General features: G+C 42.8%; 1 protein-coding gene across 12 annotated transcripts in view; it reads left to right on the top strand.

The window, feature by feature from the left end:
- Nucleotides 1-16658, top strand: part of CEP250 (centrosomal protein 250) — a 156733-nt gene that overhangs the window by 37096 nt on the left and 102979 nt on the right. For all 12 annotated transcript variants that reach the window (XM_030533040.1, XM_030533039.1, XM_030533043.1 and 9 more), the window contains exons 7-9: nt 11136-11381; nt 12665-12761; nt 13278-13376. In XM_030533040.1, coding sequence (XP_030388900.1) covers nt 11136-11381; nt 12665-12761; nt 13278-13376 — 442 coding nt within the window. The remainder of the gene's footprint in view (nt 1-11135; nt 11382-12664; nt 12762-13277; nt 13377-16658) is intronic.

Here is a 16658-nt window from a genome sequence, read left to right as displayed (position 1 = left end):
TGAGGGTGAAATGAATGAGTTCAGTGATGTGTTTGGTGTGGATCTCTGAGTATTGTCTATAGTCTAGTAGGTATTTGAGGCAGGCAGTGATGTCATTGTGAGGGATATTGTGTATAGGAAGGGGAGACTATGCCAGGCTGGGGAAGATCCTTAAGGAAATCGAGATAATCTTCAGTGGGATTCTGGCTGCTCCTAGAGAAGGGCAACAAAGGTGTTACAAGATTATGAGGATCAACAGATGGCTCAGGAAGTGGTGCTATAAGGAGGTCTTTGGGATGTATGGCCATTGGGAGGCATTCATGGACAGAGGACTGTTCTATTGGGATGGACTTCACCTGAGTAGGGAGGGAAATAGACTTCTAGGATGAAGGCTGGCATAACTGATTAAGAGAGCTTTAAACTAGGAATTTGGAGGAGATGGTTGGGGGATGTCCAGGTAATCTCCACACCGGATTTTAACATTGAGAGGGATGAAAACAAAGTAAGAAAGGATACAGCCGTGGGTGGGAGAATGGACATAAGGAGGAAGGGTAGTGTAGATTCCAGTCTAATAAGTGATACTGGTGATAGAATGTCTGCGTCTAATCTGGTAAAGAATGTGAGCAAAGCCAGACAGCAAAAATTAAGATGTTTATACACCAGTGCGAGGAGCCTAGGTAATAAAATGGAGGAACTAGAGTTACTGGTGTAGGAAGTGAAACCAGATATTACAGGGGTAACAGAAACATGGTGGAATAGTAGTCATGACTGGAGTACAGGTATTGAAGGGTATGTGCTGTTTAGGAAAGACAGAAATAAAGACAAAGGTGGTAGAGTAGCATTGTATATTGATGAAGCAGAATGTAAAGAAATAAGAAGTGAAGGAATGGATAAGACAGAGTCTTGTTGTCAGATGCTCCCGGTGTGGTGCTCTGCTCTGTTCAATGTTGATATCAATCGGCTGCGTGCGTGTGCTCCCTCTGTGTGCTGTCCCACCTCTGCGCAGATAGCTGACACAGCAGACCCTGAGAGAACCCCCAATGACCACAGACTCTAGTAAGGTACGAAGGCACTTCGGCCAGGTTTATTGTCTAACGAAGCACAATGATAGTTCCCGCTAGACTTTACTCTACAGGACATACTACGAATATGTGCCCCCGGCAATGGACTCAGCTCAGTCAGTGGTGGGACTTTCCATTGCCCCCTAAGCTGGACAAAGACATCCACTCAGGGATGCATTCTTATACACAGGTACAAACAAGTTACATAGCTCTCCTGATGTATTGAGGTGCAACCCTTCTACGTAGCAAGGTACAACCCCTCTACGTAGTAAGGAACCGCCTCTCACCTTGTACATATTGGTTTGAACAAAACAACTCTGTCCATCATATTACCCTTTTGGCCCTCTCGTTGGGTTGGGTCCGCTAGTTCCTTGTTATCTGTGTGGAATGTACAAGTATGTGAATGTTCTGATATCTGGTCCAGTACCTTTTAGGTATGTCTCTTTTTACAGCATCAGCCCTTTCCTTGCCAGCTTCTGTGAGCAGAGCCTGCCTCTGGCTCACAGCTTAACTTTGCTTAAAGTTAGCAAAGTCTTGACCATTACTTTAGCTCAGGCCTTAGGCCTCATACTGGGCCTCTGATAACTACATCTGTTTGGGCCTCTTCTTACTACATCTGTTTGGGCAAAAATCACACTGGGGAAGAAAGCTATTAGAGCCTCCCCTGGGATAGTGCTTGGGGTGTTCGAATTGTGTGATCATAGGAGACTTTAACTTCCCAGATATAGACTGGCAGACAAGTGCTAGTAATAATAATAGGGCTCAGATTTTCCTGGATGCAATAGCTGATGGATTCCTTCACCAAGTAGTTGCTGAACCAACAAGAGAGAATGCCATTTTAGATTTGGTTTTGGTGAGTAGTGAAGACCTCATAGAAGAAATGGTTGTAGGGGACAACCTTGGTTCGAGCAATTATGAGCTAATTCAGTTCAAACTAAATGGAAGGATAAACAAAAATAGATCTGTGACTAGGGTTTTTGATTTCAAAAGGGCTAACGTTAAAAAATTAAGGAAATTAGTTAGGGAAGTGGATTGGACTGAAGAACTTGTGGATCTAAAGGCGGAGGAGGCCTGGAATTACTTCAAGTCAAAGCTGCAGAAACTATCAGAAGCCTGCATCCCAAGAAGGGAAAAAAATCATAGGCCAGAGTTGTAGACCAAGCTGGATGAGCAAGCATCTCAGAGAGGTGATTAAGAAAGAGCAGAAAGCCTACAAGGAATGGAAGATGGGAGGGATCAGTAAGGAAAGCTACCTTATTGAGGTCAGAACATGTAGGGATAAAGTGAAAAAGGCCAATAGCCATGAAGAGTTGGACCTTGCAAAAGGGAATTAAAACCAATAGTAAAAGGTTCTATAGCCATATGAATAAGAAGAAAAAGAAAGAAGTGGGACCGCTAAGCACTGAGGATGAAGTGAAGGTTAAGGATAATCTAGGTATGGCCCAATATCTAAACAAATACTTTGCCTCAGTCTTCGATGAGGCTAATGAGGAGCTTATGGATAATGGCAGGATGACAAATGGACATGAGGATATGGAGGTAGATATTACCGAATCCGAGGTAGAAGCCAAACTCAAACAACTTAATGGGACTAAATTGGGGGGCCCAGATAATTGTCATCCAAGAATATTAAAGGAACTGGCACATGAAATTGCAAGCCCATTAGCAAGAATTTTTAATGAATCTGTAAACTCAGGGGTTGTACCGTATGACTGAGAATTGCTAACATAGTTCCTATTTTTAAGAAAGGAAAAAAAAAGTGATCCGGGTAACTACAGTTAGTTTGACATCTGTAGTATGCAAGGTCTTGGAAAAATTTTTGAAGAAGAAAGTAGTTAAGGACATTGAGGTCAATGGTAATTGGGACAAAATACAACATGGTTTTACAAAAGGTAGATCGTGCCAAACCAACCTGATCTCCTTCTTTGAGAAGGTAACAGATTTTTGAGACAAAGGAAACGCAGTGGATCTAATTTACCTTGATTTCAGTAAGGCATTTGATACGGTTCCACATGGTGAATTATTAGCTAAATTGGAAAAGATGGGGATCAATATGAAAATAGAAAGGTGGATAAGGAGCTGGTTAAAGGGGAGACTACAACGGGTCATACTGAAAGGTGAACTGTCAGGCTGGAGGGAGATTACTAGTGAAGTTCCTCAGGGATCGGTTTTGAGATCAATCTTATTTAATCTTTTTATTACTGACTTGGGCATAAAAAGTGGGAGTATGCTAATAAAGTTTGCAGATGACACAAACCTGGAAGGTATTGCCAATACAGAGAGGGACCGGGATATACAGGAAAATCTGGATGACCTTGTAAACTGGAGTAATAGTAATAGGATGAAAGTTAATAGTGAGTAGTGCAAGGTCATGCATTTAGGGATTAATAACAAGAATTTTTGTTATAAGATGAGGACTCATCAGTTGGAAATAACAGAGAAGGAGAAGGACCTCTGAGTATTGGTTGATCATAGGATGACTATGAGCCACCAATGTGATATGGCCGTGAAAAAAGCAAATGCGGTCTTGGGATGCATCAGGCGAGGTTAGATAAGGAGGTGTTAGTACCGTTATACAAGGCACTAGTGAGACCTCATCTGGAATATTGTGTGCAGTTCTGGTCTCCCATATTTAAGAAGGATGAATTCAAACTGGAACAGGTACAGAGAAGGGCTGCTAGGATGATCCAAGGAATGGGAAACCTGTCTTATGACAGGAGACTCAAAGGCTTGTTTAGCCTAACCAAAAGAAGGCTGAGGGGAGATATGATTGCTCTCTGTAAATATATCAAAGGGATAAATACCAAGGAGGGAGAGGAATTATTTAAGCTCAGGACCAATGTGGACACAAGACCAAATGGATATAAACTGGCCATCAGAAAGTTTAGACTTGAAATTAGATGAAGGTTTCTAACTATCAGAGGAGTGAAGTTCTGGAACAACCTTCCAAGGGGAGCAGTCGGGGCAAAAGACATACCTGGCTTCAAGACTAAGCTTGATAAGTTTATGGAGGAGATGGCATGATGGGATAGCCTAATTTTGGCAATTAATTGATCTTTGACTATTAGTGGTAAATATGCCCAATGGCCTGTGATGGGATGTTAGATGGGGTGGGATCTGAGTTACTACAGAGAATTCTTTCCTGGGTATCTGGCTGATGAGTCTTGCCCACCTGCTCAATGTTTAGCTGATCACCATATTTGGGGTCACGAAGGAATTTTCCTCCAGGGCAGATTGGTCCTGGGGGTTTTTCGCTTTCCTCTGCAGCGTGGGGCACAGGACACTTGTAGGATTTTCTGCACCTTGAAGCCTTTAAACTGTGATTTGAGGACTTCAGTAGCTCACACAGAAGTTAGGGGTTTATTACAGGAGTGGATGGGTGAGATTCTGTGGCCTGAGTTGTGCAGGAGGTCAGACTAGATGATCATAATGGTCCCTTCTGACCTTAAGGTCTATGAGTCTATAGGAAAGTGACATTCCTGGTGGCAAGGATGGTGGTTCTGAGGGAACTGGTCATGCTGCTGGGGGCGTGGAACTATATGTGAAAGAAAGCATAGAGTCAAGTGTAGTAAAAATCTTAAATGAATCATACCAAAGGATCTGAAGTTTTCAGAGTGGAGAGTGTTAAATAGTGCTGTCCCCAGGGGTCTGTACTGGGACCAGTATTAGTCAACATATTAATAAATGATCTGGAAAAAGGGATAAACAGTGAGGTGGCAAAATTTGCAGATGATACAAAACTACTCAAGACAGTTTACTCCTGGGAGTATTCTGCGCCAAAAATAAAAAATACTGCCCCCAAAATATAAAAATTTTGCATACAATATTTTTAAATTTTGCAAAATTTATTGGTCAGTATAACACTACATAATCATGCCAGTTTCAATTATTTTGGAAATTTATTTCAAAATATCTGTAAGGAAGTATGTCTGTAACAAAACAGACACACAAATTTTTCCCCCAGGAGTAGAGAGTTAAAGAAACCCCTATGACAACCGAGTTTGTGTTTTTCTCCCTTCTCCTGCCCCAGAGTCCAGCTAAGGGGCCAGACACCCCCCGCCCAAGCCCAGATGTGGTCCCCTCAGCCCAGACACCTGTGCCCCTACCGTCCACAGATGCCAGCCAGGGTTGTGTGGAGTTTCCTGCGTGCCGCTTTTTCTTCCCTCAGGGCGTGCAGGGAACTGCAGCTGCTAGGAACTCTCTACTCTCTCTCTTCCCTCATCTCCCCGCTGTGTTGTCTATTTGCAACCTGGGTTCTGCCAGGTCCAGTGGCCCCTAGTGGTCACCAGCAGCACTGCAGCCCATTTCTGTTGGGTAAAGGAAATTATGCATGAAAAATATGAATTTCTGCAAAATTCTGCATTATGGATTGGCTCAGAATTCCCCTAGGAGTAACAGTTAAGTCCAAAGCAGATTGTGAAGAGTTACAAAGGGATCTCACAAAACTGGGTGACTGGACACCAAAATGGCAGATGAAATTCAATGTTGATAAATACAAAGTAATGCACATTAGAAAACATAATCCCAACTATACATACAAAATAATGGGGTCTAAATTAGCTGTTACCACTCAAGAAAGAGATCTTGGAGTCATTGTGGATAGTTCTCTGAAAATATTCACTCGATGTGCAGCAGCAGTCAAAAAAGCAACAGAATGTTGGGAATCATTAGGAAAGGGATCGCTAATAAGACAGAAAATATCATATTGCCTGTATATAAATCCATGGTATGCCCACATGTTGAATACTGCATGCAGATATGGTCACCCCATCTGAAAAAAGATATATTAGACTTGGAAAAGGTTAGGAAAAAGGCAGGCCCTGCTCACAGAATCTGGCAAGAACAGGGCTGATATTGCAGAAACACACATTCCTAAGTAGTGCTAGGCATAAGAATACACACGCAAACGCATTCCAGAAGGATGGTACCAGAAAACCTCAATACCAACACATTCCCCAAAGATAACAGGGACACGCTTACCCGTTTTAAAGATAAGGTCAGGATGACAGCATGATGAATAGAAATATTTTGATCTAACCAACGTGTATAAGGTAATGGGTGGCACCTGGCCACATCAGAGAGGCAATACGTAACTTGTTTGTATCAGTTTATAAAAAGGTATCTCAGAGGGAGTGTCTTTGGCCAGCCAAGGGGGGAATGGAAAGTCCCACCATTCACTGAGCTGTGTCCATTGTCACGGGCATACATGTCTTAGATCCTTGTAGAGCTTGCCAGGTGCTTGTACCATGCTTCGTCAACAATGAACCTGGCTGGGTGCCTTCATACCTTAATGGATCTTGTGGTCATTTGGGGAATTACAGACCAGTCAGCTTAACTTCTGTACCCAGAAAGATAATGGAGCATGTGTCATAAACAGATGGCTAAGGGTTAATGTCTCTTACACCTGGAAAGAAGTAATCTGAAATACCCTCAGGTGCACCAGCGAAATCTGGGACTAAGTTATGATAGCATGTAATTAAGAAATCATTTTACAAACACCTAGAATATAATGAGGTGATAAGTAACAGTCAGCATGCATTTGTCAAGAACAAATCGTGTCAAACCAACCTTTGACAGAGTAGCAAGCCTTGTGGATGGAGGAAAGTGGTAGATGTGGTATATCTTGACTTTAGTAAGGCTTTTGATACTGTCTCGCATGACCTTCTCATAAACAAACCAGGGAAATACAACCTAGATGGAGCTACTATAAGGTGGGTGCATAACTGGTTGGAAAATCGTTTCCAGAGAGCGGTTATCAGTGGTTCACAGTCATGCTGGAAAGGGCATAACGAGTGAGGTTCCACAGGGATCGGTTCTGGGTCTGGTTCTGTTCAATATCTTCATCAACGTTTTAGATAATGGCATAGAGAGTACACTTATAAAGTTTGCGGATGATACCAAGTTGGGAGGGGTTGCAAGTGCTTTGGAGGATAGGATTCAAATTCAAAATGATCTGGACAACCTGGAGAAATGGTCTGAAGTAAATAGGATGAAATTCAATAAGGACAAATGCAAAGTACACCACTTAGGAAGGAACAATCAGTTGCACACATACAAAATGGGAAATGACTGCCTAGGAAGGAGTACCGTGGAAAGGGATCTGGGGGTCATAGTGGATCACAAGCTAAATATAAGTCAACAGTGTAACACTGTTGCAAAAAAAGCAAACAGCATTCTGGGATATATTAGCAGGAGTATTGTAAGCAGGACATGAAAAGTAGTTCTTCCGCACTACTCTATGCTGATTAGGCCTCAGCTGGAGTATTATGTCCAGTTCTGGGTGCCACAGTTCCAGAAAGATGTGGACAAATTGGAGAAAGTCCAGAGAAGAGAACAAAAATGATTAAGGGTCTAAGGACCTATGAGAGAAGATTGAAAAAAATTGGGTTTGTTTAGTCTAGAGAAGAGAAAACTGAGAGGGGACATGATAACAGTTTTCAAGTACATTGAAGATTGTTACAAGGAGGAGAGGTAAAAATGATTCTTGTTAACCTCTGAGGATAGGACAAGAAGCAAAGGGCTTAAATTGCAGCAAGGAAGGTTTAGGTTGGACAGTATGAAAGAGTCCCTAACTGTCAGAGTGGTTAAGCATTGGAATAAATTGCCTAGGGAGGCTGTGGAATCTCCATCATTGGGGATTTTCAAGAGCAGGTTGGACAAACACCTGTCAGGGATGGTCTAGATAATACTTAGTCCTGCGCTGAATGCAGGGGACTGGACTAGATGACCTCTCAAGGTCCCTTCCAGTTCTATGGCACTGTTACTGAAGGAATATCAAGATCCGTGGGAAAGTACTCTCAAACCAGTCAGCACACAGGCAGACAACTTCCCACAGGACAGACTGACTTCCGCCAGAAACTCTGCAACATTAACAACGTAAGAATGGCCATTTTGGGTCAGATCAATAGTCCATCTAGCTCAATATTGTGTCTTCTGACAGTGGCTAGTGCCAGATGCTTCAGAGGGAAATGATGATCAGGAATGCAGTGTCATGCTTTGGCTGTCCCAAAACCTCTGACTGCTATAAGCTGGGAGTGGATGACAGAGGATGGGTCAGCCAGTTGCAGTGATAAATGGCAGGCTTGAAAGCCTCTTGGCCACTCTGTGCATGCACAGTGTAACCCTACGGCTCACATGCCAAAGAGAACTCTCTTGTGGATACTGTGTTCAGTTTTGCTCTCCCCAAGGGGCAATGGATGCCATGCGCTAGCTGGAGTATATGCTGAGAAATTGAGACTATTGTGGTTTGAAACCATACTTGATCCACAGTTCCAGGCAAAAAAAGGCTGGTAGAATCTGTCAACCTTAGGAAAAGCTGGGGCAGTGAGGGAGAGGGGGTTCAGGGTGCACAGTATCTTAATTAAATGACCAGCTGTGTTAGCTTCTATAGAATAAAGGGACCTAGAGCGTCAAAAGTGTTAACCCGATCCTATCACTGAACAACAGTAACAGACAAAATTTGGAGTTCCAAATACTGAGACCTTGGTCTGTTTAGTACCATAGCAAATACAACTTTAGAAATGCTTTAAAACTTTATTAAAGATACCAAAAAAAGGAAAAACAGTTAAAGCAATTTAGTGTAAAATATTAAGTAAGGTTTTCATTTTAACTATCTTTTATTCTAGTGTTTCTCAAACTTTTGTATTAGTGATGCTTTTCACAAAGCAAACCTCTGAGTGTGACCTTATAAATATATAAAAAATGTGTTTTTAATGTAACACTATTATAAATGCTTGAGGCAAAGTGGGGTTTGGGGGTGGAGGCTGATAGCTCTCAACCCCCTACATAAAACCTCATGACACTCTGAGGGGTCAAGACCCCCAGTTTGAGAACCCCTCCTTTATTCCATTTCCCCTTTAACTATAGAGAGTCCTTACAAGGAGAAAAAACCCTGTTTGTCAGTCTCTAAGATGGTATTAGAGATGGTGATAACTCTCTTTTTGGGGAAAAAAGTTAATTGAGATGGGCTGGAGTTGTTGTTAAAGTCGGATCGTGCTTCCTTGAAGAGAAAACCAGACATACACATGCAAAAGGGGAAAGAAAAGAACAGCTTCTGTCTTTTTGGTGGTGACTCTCACATGCACTCTCATTGCTGGAGAAACACTAGCGAAAGCATTGCTCTGATCAGCCACTTAGAGACATGGTAAACTTTTACAAGCATCAGAGTGTTTCAGGCATTGCTGTTAGCCAACTCCTTGGGCGCAGGCTTTAAGTGATGGTTCAAAATGTACAGTCTTGGCCAGCTAAGCCAGTCTCTTATTAAACAGAAGGCAAAAGGGAATAGAAGAAATAAGGTGGTGAATGAATAAGACACATGAGGGAAAGGGTGACAAAGTCTCCCATCCCAGGTGATATTCATGATTTAGCCAAAGCTGGTGGAGGTGGTGATCTCATCTGTGTCCCTCTCTCTGGCCCAGTCTGGTCAGGATATCTCCACAATCAGGATAGTGAAGGCCCAATAGTGAAAATGTGTATCCTGGAATCCCAGGAAGTAGTGGCGGTGGCAGCCATGACGGTAAAGCTCACTCCTTCCAGTCCACCCACCTCTCAGTCAGTGTCCACTAATTTTCACCTCAAGTCTCTTTTTAAGGACCCCCGAAAGGCGTGATGGGTAGAATAGCCCATCCTCTCATTATTTTGTTTGCCAATTAGGCCTAATTTCGGAAGCACCAATTTTAGTCCATTGATTTCTGGTCCTATGCTCCTCTTGTTTACTAAGCATGATCTTGATACAGTCCTTGCATGTTATTGGTAAACTCTTGCTGTGTGAAGTACTTCAGCCTTCCAGTTTTCTTTTGAAACAATTTTATGAGACAACTGGAGACAATTCACAAATCTTTACCCATTTTTCACCAAATAAGCTCATAATTGGAGTAGGACTGCTAGGTTCCAATTATTACAACAGACTCTAAATTTGCTTCACTAGCCCTACTCTCTGCCCCCAGATGTCAAGGCTGTCGAATTAACTATGTGGATTTTAGGGCACTTAGAATAGTCCTTTAAACAGAAAGCTGTTCTTAACCTTAACTATAGTAGTGTCTTACAAGAGGGTGTGCTGGGCAACCTTTACTGTATGCCTGTAATTAGCCCCAACTTAACTTCATCCATTTACTTGCACACAGCCAATCTAATTTTTGGGCAGGAGACCTGTATTTTCACAACCTCCTCAGCTTCTCTTGTGCCTAATACCATGCCTTACACCCTGCTGAAGACAGGTACATCAATATACATTTCCTGCCACGTTTCCCAGCTAAGGAGCTTATAACACTTTTGTAGTTGGAATTTGAGGAACAAGCCATTGCTCAAGCCTTTGGAAATTGTGAGCTCCAGAAACCTGAGAGTTCCAACCTTTTCCTTACACGACAGGGAAGTTAGATTGGGGAGAACCCCCTTAGTATCAGTGTAAAAATTAAAGTTGCTAAATCAAGCACTCAACCAGAAAATTCCCAGAGTTCAGGTTTCTCCCATGAATCTTTGCATGTTGCACATATGGAATGCTTCAACAAAGGAAACAACACGAGAAAAACATTATGTATCTATAATGAGGCAAAGTCAGTACTTCAGGAAGTAGCTTAGCTTTTGGGATTTCCTGATTTTTAGTGTAGATCACCTTTAATGCTATAATAATGCAAGATTTTTGCATTCAGGTTTTTAGGTGTGTATTTGTTTTGTTTGGGTTTTTTGGAGGAGTGAGGATTGGGCAAAAAGAAATTGTATGCAAGCCCTTAGATACTTATCTGGTCCTGTCTGAATGTTTCACAATTTTAATGTATTTTTCTTTACAGCACTCCTGTGAGGTAGAGAAGTGCTTTATCCCCATTTTGCAGATGGGGAATTGAGACACAGGAAGTCTGTGGCATAGCTGGGAATTAAAGCTGGGTTTCCCTAGTTCTAGACTAGCACTGTAACCACCGAAACATCCTTCTTCTTCCTTAGTTGATTACAAACCAGATCACTGATTGAGATGGCTGAACATCTTTGGAAAATATTAGGACTGATCCTCAACAATGGGTTGTAATTGTCATGTTGTGACATGTTTAAAAGGTGAATTTGCAGATGAAAGTGTTCTTGAGGATCTATTTTATTCTGCTTCAGGGACTTGTCAGCACTGAAGGCAGACCAGATAAGACTTTCTGGATCAGTACTTGTCAGCTGCTTCCATCTAAGTTCTGGTACGTGGCACTGGGAGTCAAACACTTTGGAAAGATCTGCCCCGAGGAATCAGACACAGCAACTTTGTGCCAGGGCTCAGGAGCTGGAAAAGGAAGTATACCAGAAAACCCAAGAAGTGATGTGCTTGCAGGTCAAAGGGGATATGGAGAAAGAGGAGCTTCAGGGCAGGTAAATTAATCTTGAAAAACTCACACACCTTTGGGGAATGTTTCTCACCATTTATCACAGAGGCCTTTGGATTCAATCTGCATTCTCCTTCAAAGCACAGCCACTTCGTACCAGGCTTGTTTTTTGAAATGGTATCTACTGTTGGCTTTAAAAAGAAATAGGCAGAGAGGCACGTGATTGTAAAAAAATGGGCTTTCTGAGTAGGGTGACCAGATATCCCGATTTTATAGGGACAGTTCCGATATTTGGGGCTTTGTCTTATATAGGTGCCTATTACCCCCCACCCCTGTCCTAATTTTTCACACTTGCTGTCTGGTCACCCTGTCTCTGAGTGAGATGAAGCTGGAAGTAATGGTGTGTGTGGAAAGCCGGGTTTTCTTGGAGGGTGGGAGGCAGTGCTGGGTTTACAGTTACAATAGAACCTTAAGAGTTATGAACACCAGAGTTATGTACTGACTGGTCAAGCACACAACTCATTTGGAACCAGAAGTATGCAGTCAAGGAGCGGCAGAGACCATAAAAAGAAAAAAGGAAACAGTACAGAATTATGTTAAATGTAAACTACTAAAAGAATAAAGGGAAAGTTTAAAGAAAAGATTTGACAAAGCAAGGAAACTGTTTCTGTGCTTGTTTTATTTAAAGCAAGAAAGTTAAAAGCATTTTTATTTTGCATAGTAAAGTTTCAAAGCTGTGTTGTCAGTATTCAGTTGTAAACTTTTGAAAGAACAACCATAACAATTTGTTCAGAGTTACAAACATTTTAGAGTTACGAACAACCTCCATTCCCAAGATGTTTGTAACTCTGAGGTTCTACCGTAATGTAGTTGGAGAGAAATGCTGAGCAATATAAAGGGACCAGTTCTGTCCACAACCCCAGTGCAATGCTATGGTAACCAGATCTATGCTGCAAGGGGCTGGAGAGAGAATTCCCACAGTGCAGATGCTGCATAGGGCTGCCAGTTATACTGCCCCCTTGCAAGCTCAGGTGCAGGGACGTGTTGGGGGCATCTACACAGTGCTCATTGTTACAAGGTTCCTGGGCTGTGACACAGCCCGTAGTTAGCCCTCCATGGGGCTGCTGTAACTTACCATACCAGAACCACAGAACCCCTCAGAATCCTGAACGGCCAAAGGTAGCATAAAGCCATCTCTGTCCCCTCCCTTTGGGCTGAGTCTTCTGTGGTGTATCTCATGGAGGTGCTGCACAGACTTTCAGACATAGCTTCTATGCAGCTGATGGTGTGCTAAGCTTTTGGAATATTACACAGACTTTTTCTTCTCAGGGTGATGGAGCTCTCAGCCTTGCTGGCACAGTCCCAGAAGCAGAATGAGGAGAAAGAAAAGACCGTGAAGACGCTTAGTGACACGATGGAGATTCTGGTGTGTGAGAAATCCGTGGGAAAGCAACCCAACAGCTACTGGGTTTGAGGTTTTTTTTTCTTTCCCAGCCTCACCACACAGGTGGCTTCCTCCATATATGGAAACGTAAAGCACTTTGTCTAAATATGTATTTCGTGGCTGGCAACTGAAGGCTGGGCAGTGGCAGGGGAACTGCGTGCACATCTAATCCAGCATCGGAGAGCTTGTAACAGAACATTTCACCTCAGGCACTTGTAATCCAGTTAGGTCACCAGTGACCAAAGACTGTCAGCATGTGACAGCTTCTCAGTTTATCCCGAATGATTTGTTGGCCTGTCTCATTCAGAGTTATCAGTTGTTGAAGTTGGTGTCCTTGTTAGTTTCAGCAGAGAAGATAAGGATTGAATGGGCCATGGAGAGTAATGTGCCCTTTCATCCTTAGAGCTGGCCCTTCAGTTCGTAGCTGAGGCACAGTGGCAAGTCAGTGCTAGAGGAAAGGAAATGCTCCAACTCATCCTTTCTTTATTCTGTTTCTAGGAGACCAGTCGGTTGGCAGTAGAATATAAAGCTTCACTGACCAAGAATGCCAAAGAAGAGACCCTTTCCCTTCATCAGGTGCTAAAAGACATAACTCAGGTAAATAACATGTTCTGGCAATATAGCCATTCTGCTACAGAAATATCTGGGAGAGGCATGGGAAGTGCGCGATATAGATGTACATTTCCAAAGGCCAGAAATGTTGGAAGAGCTCTTGATTTGGAAAATCTAACTTCTCACATCTCACTTGCCTGTAAATTGCCTCTCACTGTGGGCCAGATCCTATAGACTTTGCTTAGACCTTACTCAGGCAAACATTGAAGTCACTGGGATTTTTGTCTGAGAAGGAACGTAGGGGTCAAGTCATGTCTTTTTGGAACATTACCTTGTTTTTTGGAACATTACCAGTATTTTTTTTAACCTTATCCGGGCTTTGCTGAAACACTTGCTCATCCTTCTGCCTTAATAACTTCCTGAATAAAGGAATAAAAGAAAACTAGTAATTTTCTTACAGGAGCAGTCCAGCATGCTGCATCCAGTAGTGGCCAAAACCTGATGCTTCTGACTGGATGCTATGCACCACTCACATAACGTGTGACAGGAGTAATATGTATCCTTAACCTTTTATTTCCTGGTTTTCAGCTTCTCATAGACTCATAGACTTTAAGGTCAGAAGGGACCATTATGATCATCTAGTCTGACCTCCTGCACAATGCAGGCCACACAATCTCACCCATCCACTTCTATAACAAACCCCTAACCTATGTCTGAGTTATTGAAGTCCTCAAATTGTGGTTTGAAGACCTCAAGCTGCAGAGAATCCTACAACAAGTGACCTGTGCCCCATGCTGCAGAGGAAGGCGAAAAACCTCCAGGACCTCTGCCAATCTTCCCTGGAGGAAAATTCCTTCCTGACACCAAATATGGCGATCAGTTAAACCCTGAGCATGTGGGCAAGACTCACCAGCCAGCACCCAGGAAAGAATTCTCTATAGTAACTCAGATCCCATCCCATCTAACATCCCATCACAGACACTGGGTATACTTACCTGCTGATAATCAAAGATCAATTGCCAAATTAATTGCCAAAATTAGGCTATCCCATCATACCATCACCTCCATAAACTTATCAAGCTTAGTCTTAAAGCCAGATATGTCTTTTGCCCCCACTACTCCCCTTGAAAGGCTGTTCCAGAACTTCACTCCTCCAATGGTTAGAAACCTTTGTCTAATTTCATGTCTAAACTTCCTGGTGTCCAGTTTATATCCATTTGTTCTTGTGTCCACATTTGTACTAAGCTTAAATAATTCCTCTCCCTCCCTAATATTAATCCCTCTGATATATTTATAAAGAGCAATCATATCCCCCCTCAACCTTCTTTTGGTTAGGCTAAACAATCCAAGCCAAGTTTAGCTTCTCTTCATATTTTTGAAGGGCACAAGGGCAACCTTAACTCTGTGTTGATGATGTTTTTGGACAGTTAATTTTTTTAGTTAAAAAAAGGGAAATTGGCATCCTCACATTCCATTGCCTCTGACTCCTTGGCAACAATTGCCCCAGCCACAGAATGCAATGGCTGTGTTTTAATGCCTTCACTGCTCCTGCATTATCTCATCTCATCTCTTTGCCTCTCCAGCCCAGTCCAGCCCTCCCTCTTCAAAGTGCTAGTCATTAAACTGGGTTTTCAAAAACAGTTTTGGATGGTCCCTTATGCCTTTCACACTGCTCCAATGCCTCCAACCTTCCCTCCAGCTAGTCCATTTCTCTGACCATCCTTCTCACATCCTCACTGCCCCAAGGCTGCCACCGCCAGCTAGCTCCACCCTCTTCCTTGCCACCACATGTCCCGGGTAAGCTTAGAGGGCCCATGGAGAGGGCAGGTAATGGGGTCTTAGGAGTGCATGTAATAGCTGGATAGGTCTATCACTGGCTATTAGCCAGGATGGGCAGGGATGGTATCCATAGCCTCTGTTTGCTAGAAGCTGGTAATGGGCAACAGGGGACAGATACCAGTTCTATTCATTCCCTCTGAAGCACCTGGCATTGGCCACAGTTGGAAGACAGGATACTGGACTAGATGGACCTTTGGTCTGACCCAGTATGACTGTTCTTATGAGAGAAGAAGGGGCAGTAAGGTGAGTTGAGATCCAGAATCCCGACCCCAGATCTGTGCGTCGTGTGTGGGCATGGGTTTCTACATGCACCAGAGGAGGCTCAGAGAGGAGTGACACGCCCCATTGATCTCAATGAGATGTTCTCGGGTGGATGAGAATACCCCATGGAGATGAATACTGCCTGAAATAATAGTTCAGAGAGACATGAATTTAGGACTCAAACTCACTGTGCTGCTCAAGTTCAGTGACCGCATCATGTCACTTTGGGCCCCCCAGTTGGCAACACAGCTTTAGCCTTACTACATCTGCACATTTCACTCTCTTTAACAGGTCAGTTGTCGTTAACTCATATTGGAGGTCCCAACTTTACTCAGACTCTTTCAGTATTGCCTCCCCAAAGGGAAAGGGGCTGTGTGCTAGCTGGGATCAACCCTGAGCAGGTGATATCAGTTTGGGTATAGTTTGAGACCTGGGTGTGTGGTGGGCAGGAAAAAAAAAAGAGGATTTTGATATCACACGGCTTTTTCTCAGGAACGTGTTGCTCAAGTGACCCCAGATTTGGTCCACTCACCCCACCCATGAAGCACAGCAAATGTCAGGACAATCTGATTCAGTATGTGGTGTTTAGACTATGTGGAAAAGTAGTCTGCTAAACAGTGAGTCTCAGCCATTACTATAGTGCAGCTTCTGCTCTGCTATCATTACTCAGGCATGTTATGGATTCTTCATCACCTGAAATCTTTAATTCAAGATCAGGATGTATTTTGTAAAAGATCAGATCTACCAAAACCAGAAGTTATGGGTCTGATAAAGGAATTATTGGATGAAATTCTCTGGTCCATGTATGCAGGAGGTCAGAGTAGATCATAATATTCCCATATGGCCTTAAATTCATGAATAATCGACTGTAAAAACTGGCATTATTTAGATTGGATGAACAAGTGTAGGAAGGGAACTGACTGAGTTGTCCAGTGGCTGGGGACCTAGACCACAGCTGGGAACTAGAGATTCTATTTCTGCTTTACTCTGTGACTTTGGCCAAGTTACTTTGGCCAGAATTCTCAGAGTTGGGTGCCTAAAGTTAATTTCCTAAATTCATACTAAGACTCCTAAATGAAAGTGGCCTGCTTTTGAGAAGAGCTGAGCATGTGCTGCTTTCAAATGATTTAAATGAAAAATTAGGTTATCTTTATTGAGGCACCCTGGTTTGAAAACTATGGCTTTCATCTCTCATCTGTAAAGTGGCAGTAACATTTGCCTTCCTTC

The sequence above is a fragment of the Gopherus evgoodei genome, chromosome 14, assembly GCF_007399415.2.
Source record: "Gopherus evgoodei ecotype Sinaloan lineage chromosome 14, rGopEvg1_v1.p, whole genome shotgun sequence".
In the NCBI taxonomy this organism is placed as follows: domain Eukaryota; kingdom Metazoa; phylum Chordata; order Testudines; family Testudinidae; genus Gopherus; species Gopherus evgoodei.
The sequence above is the reverse complement of the archived record's forward strand: the minus strand, read 5'-3'. Positions and strand labels throughout refer to the sequence as shown.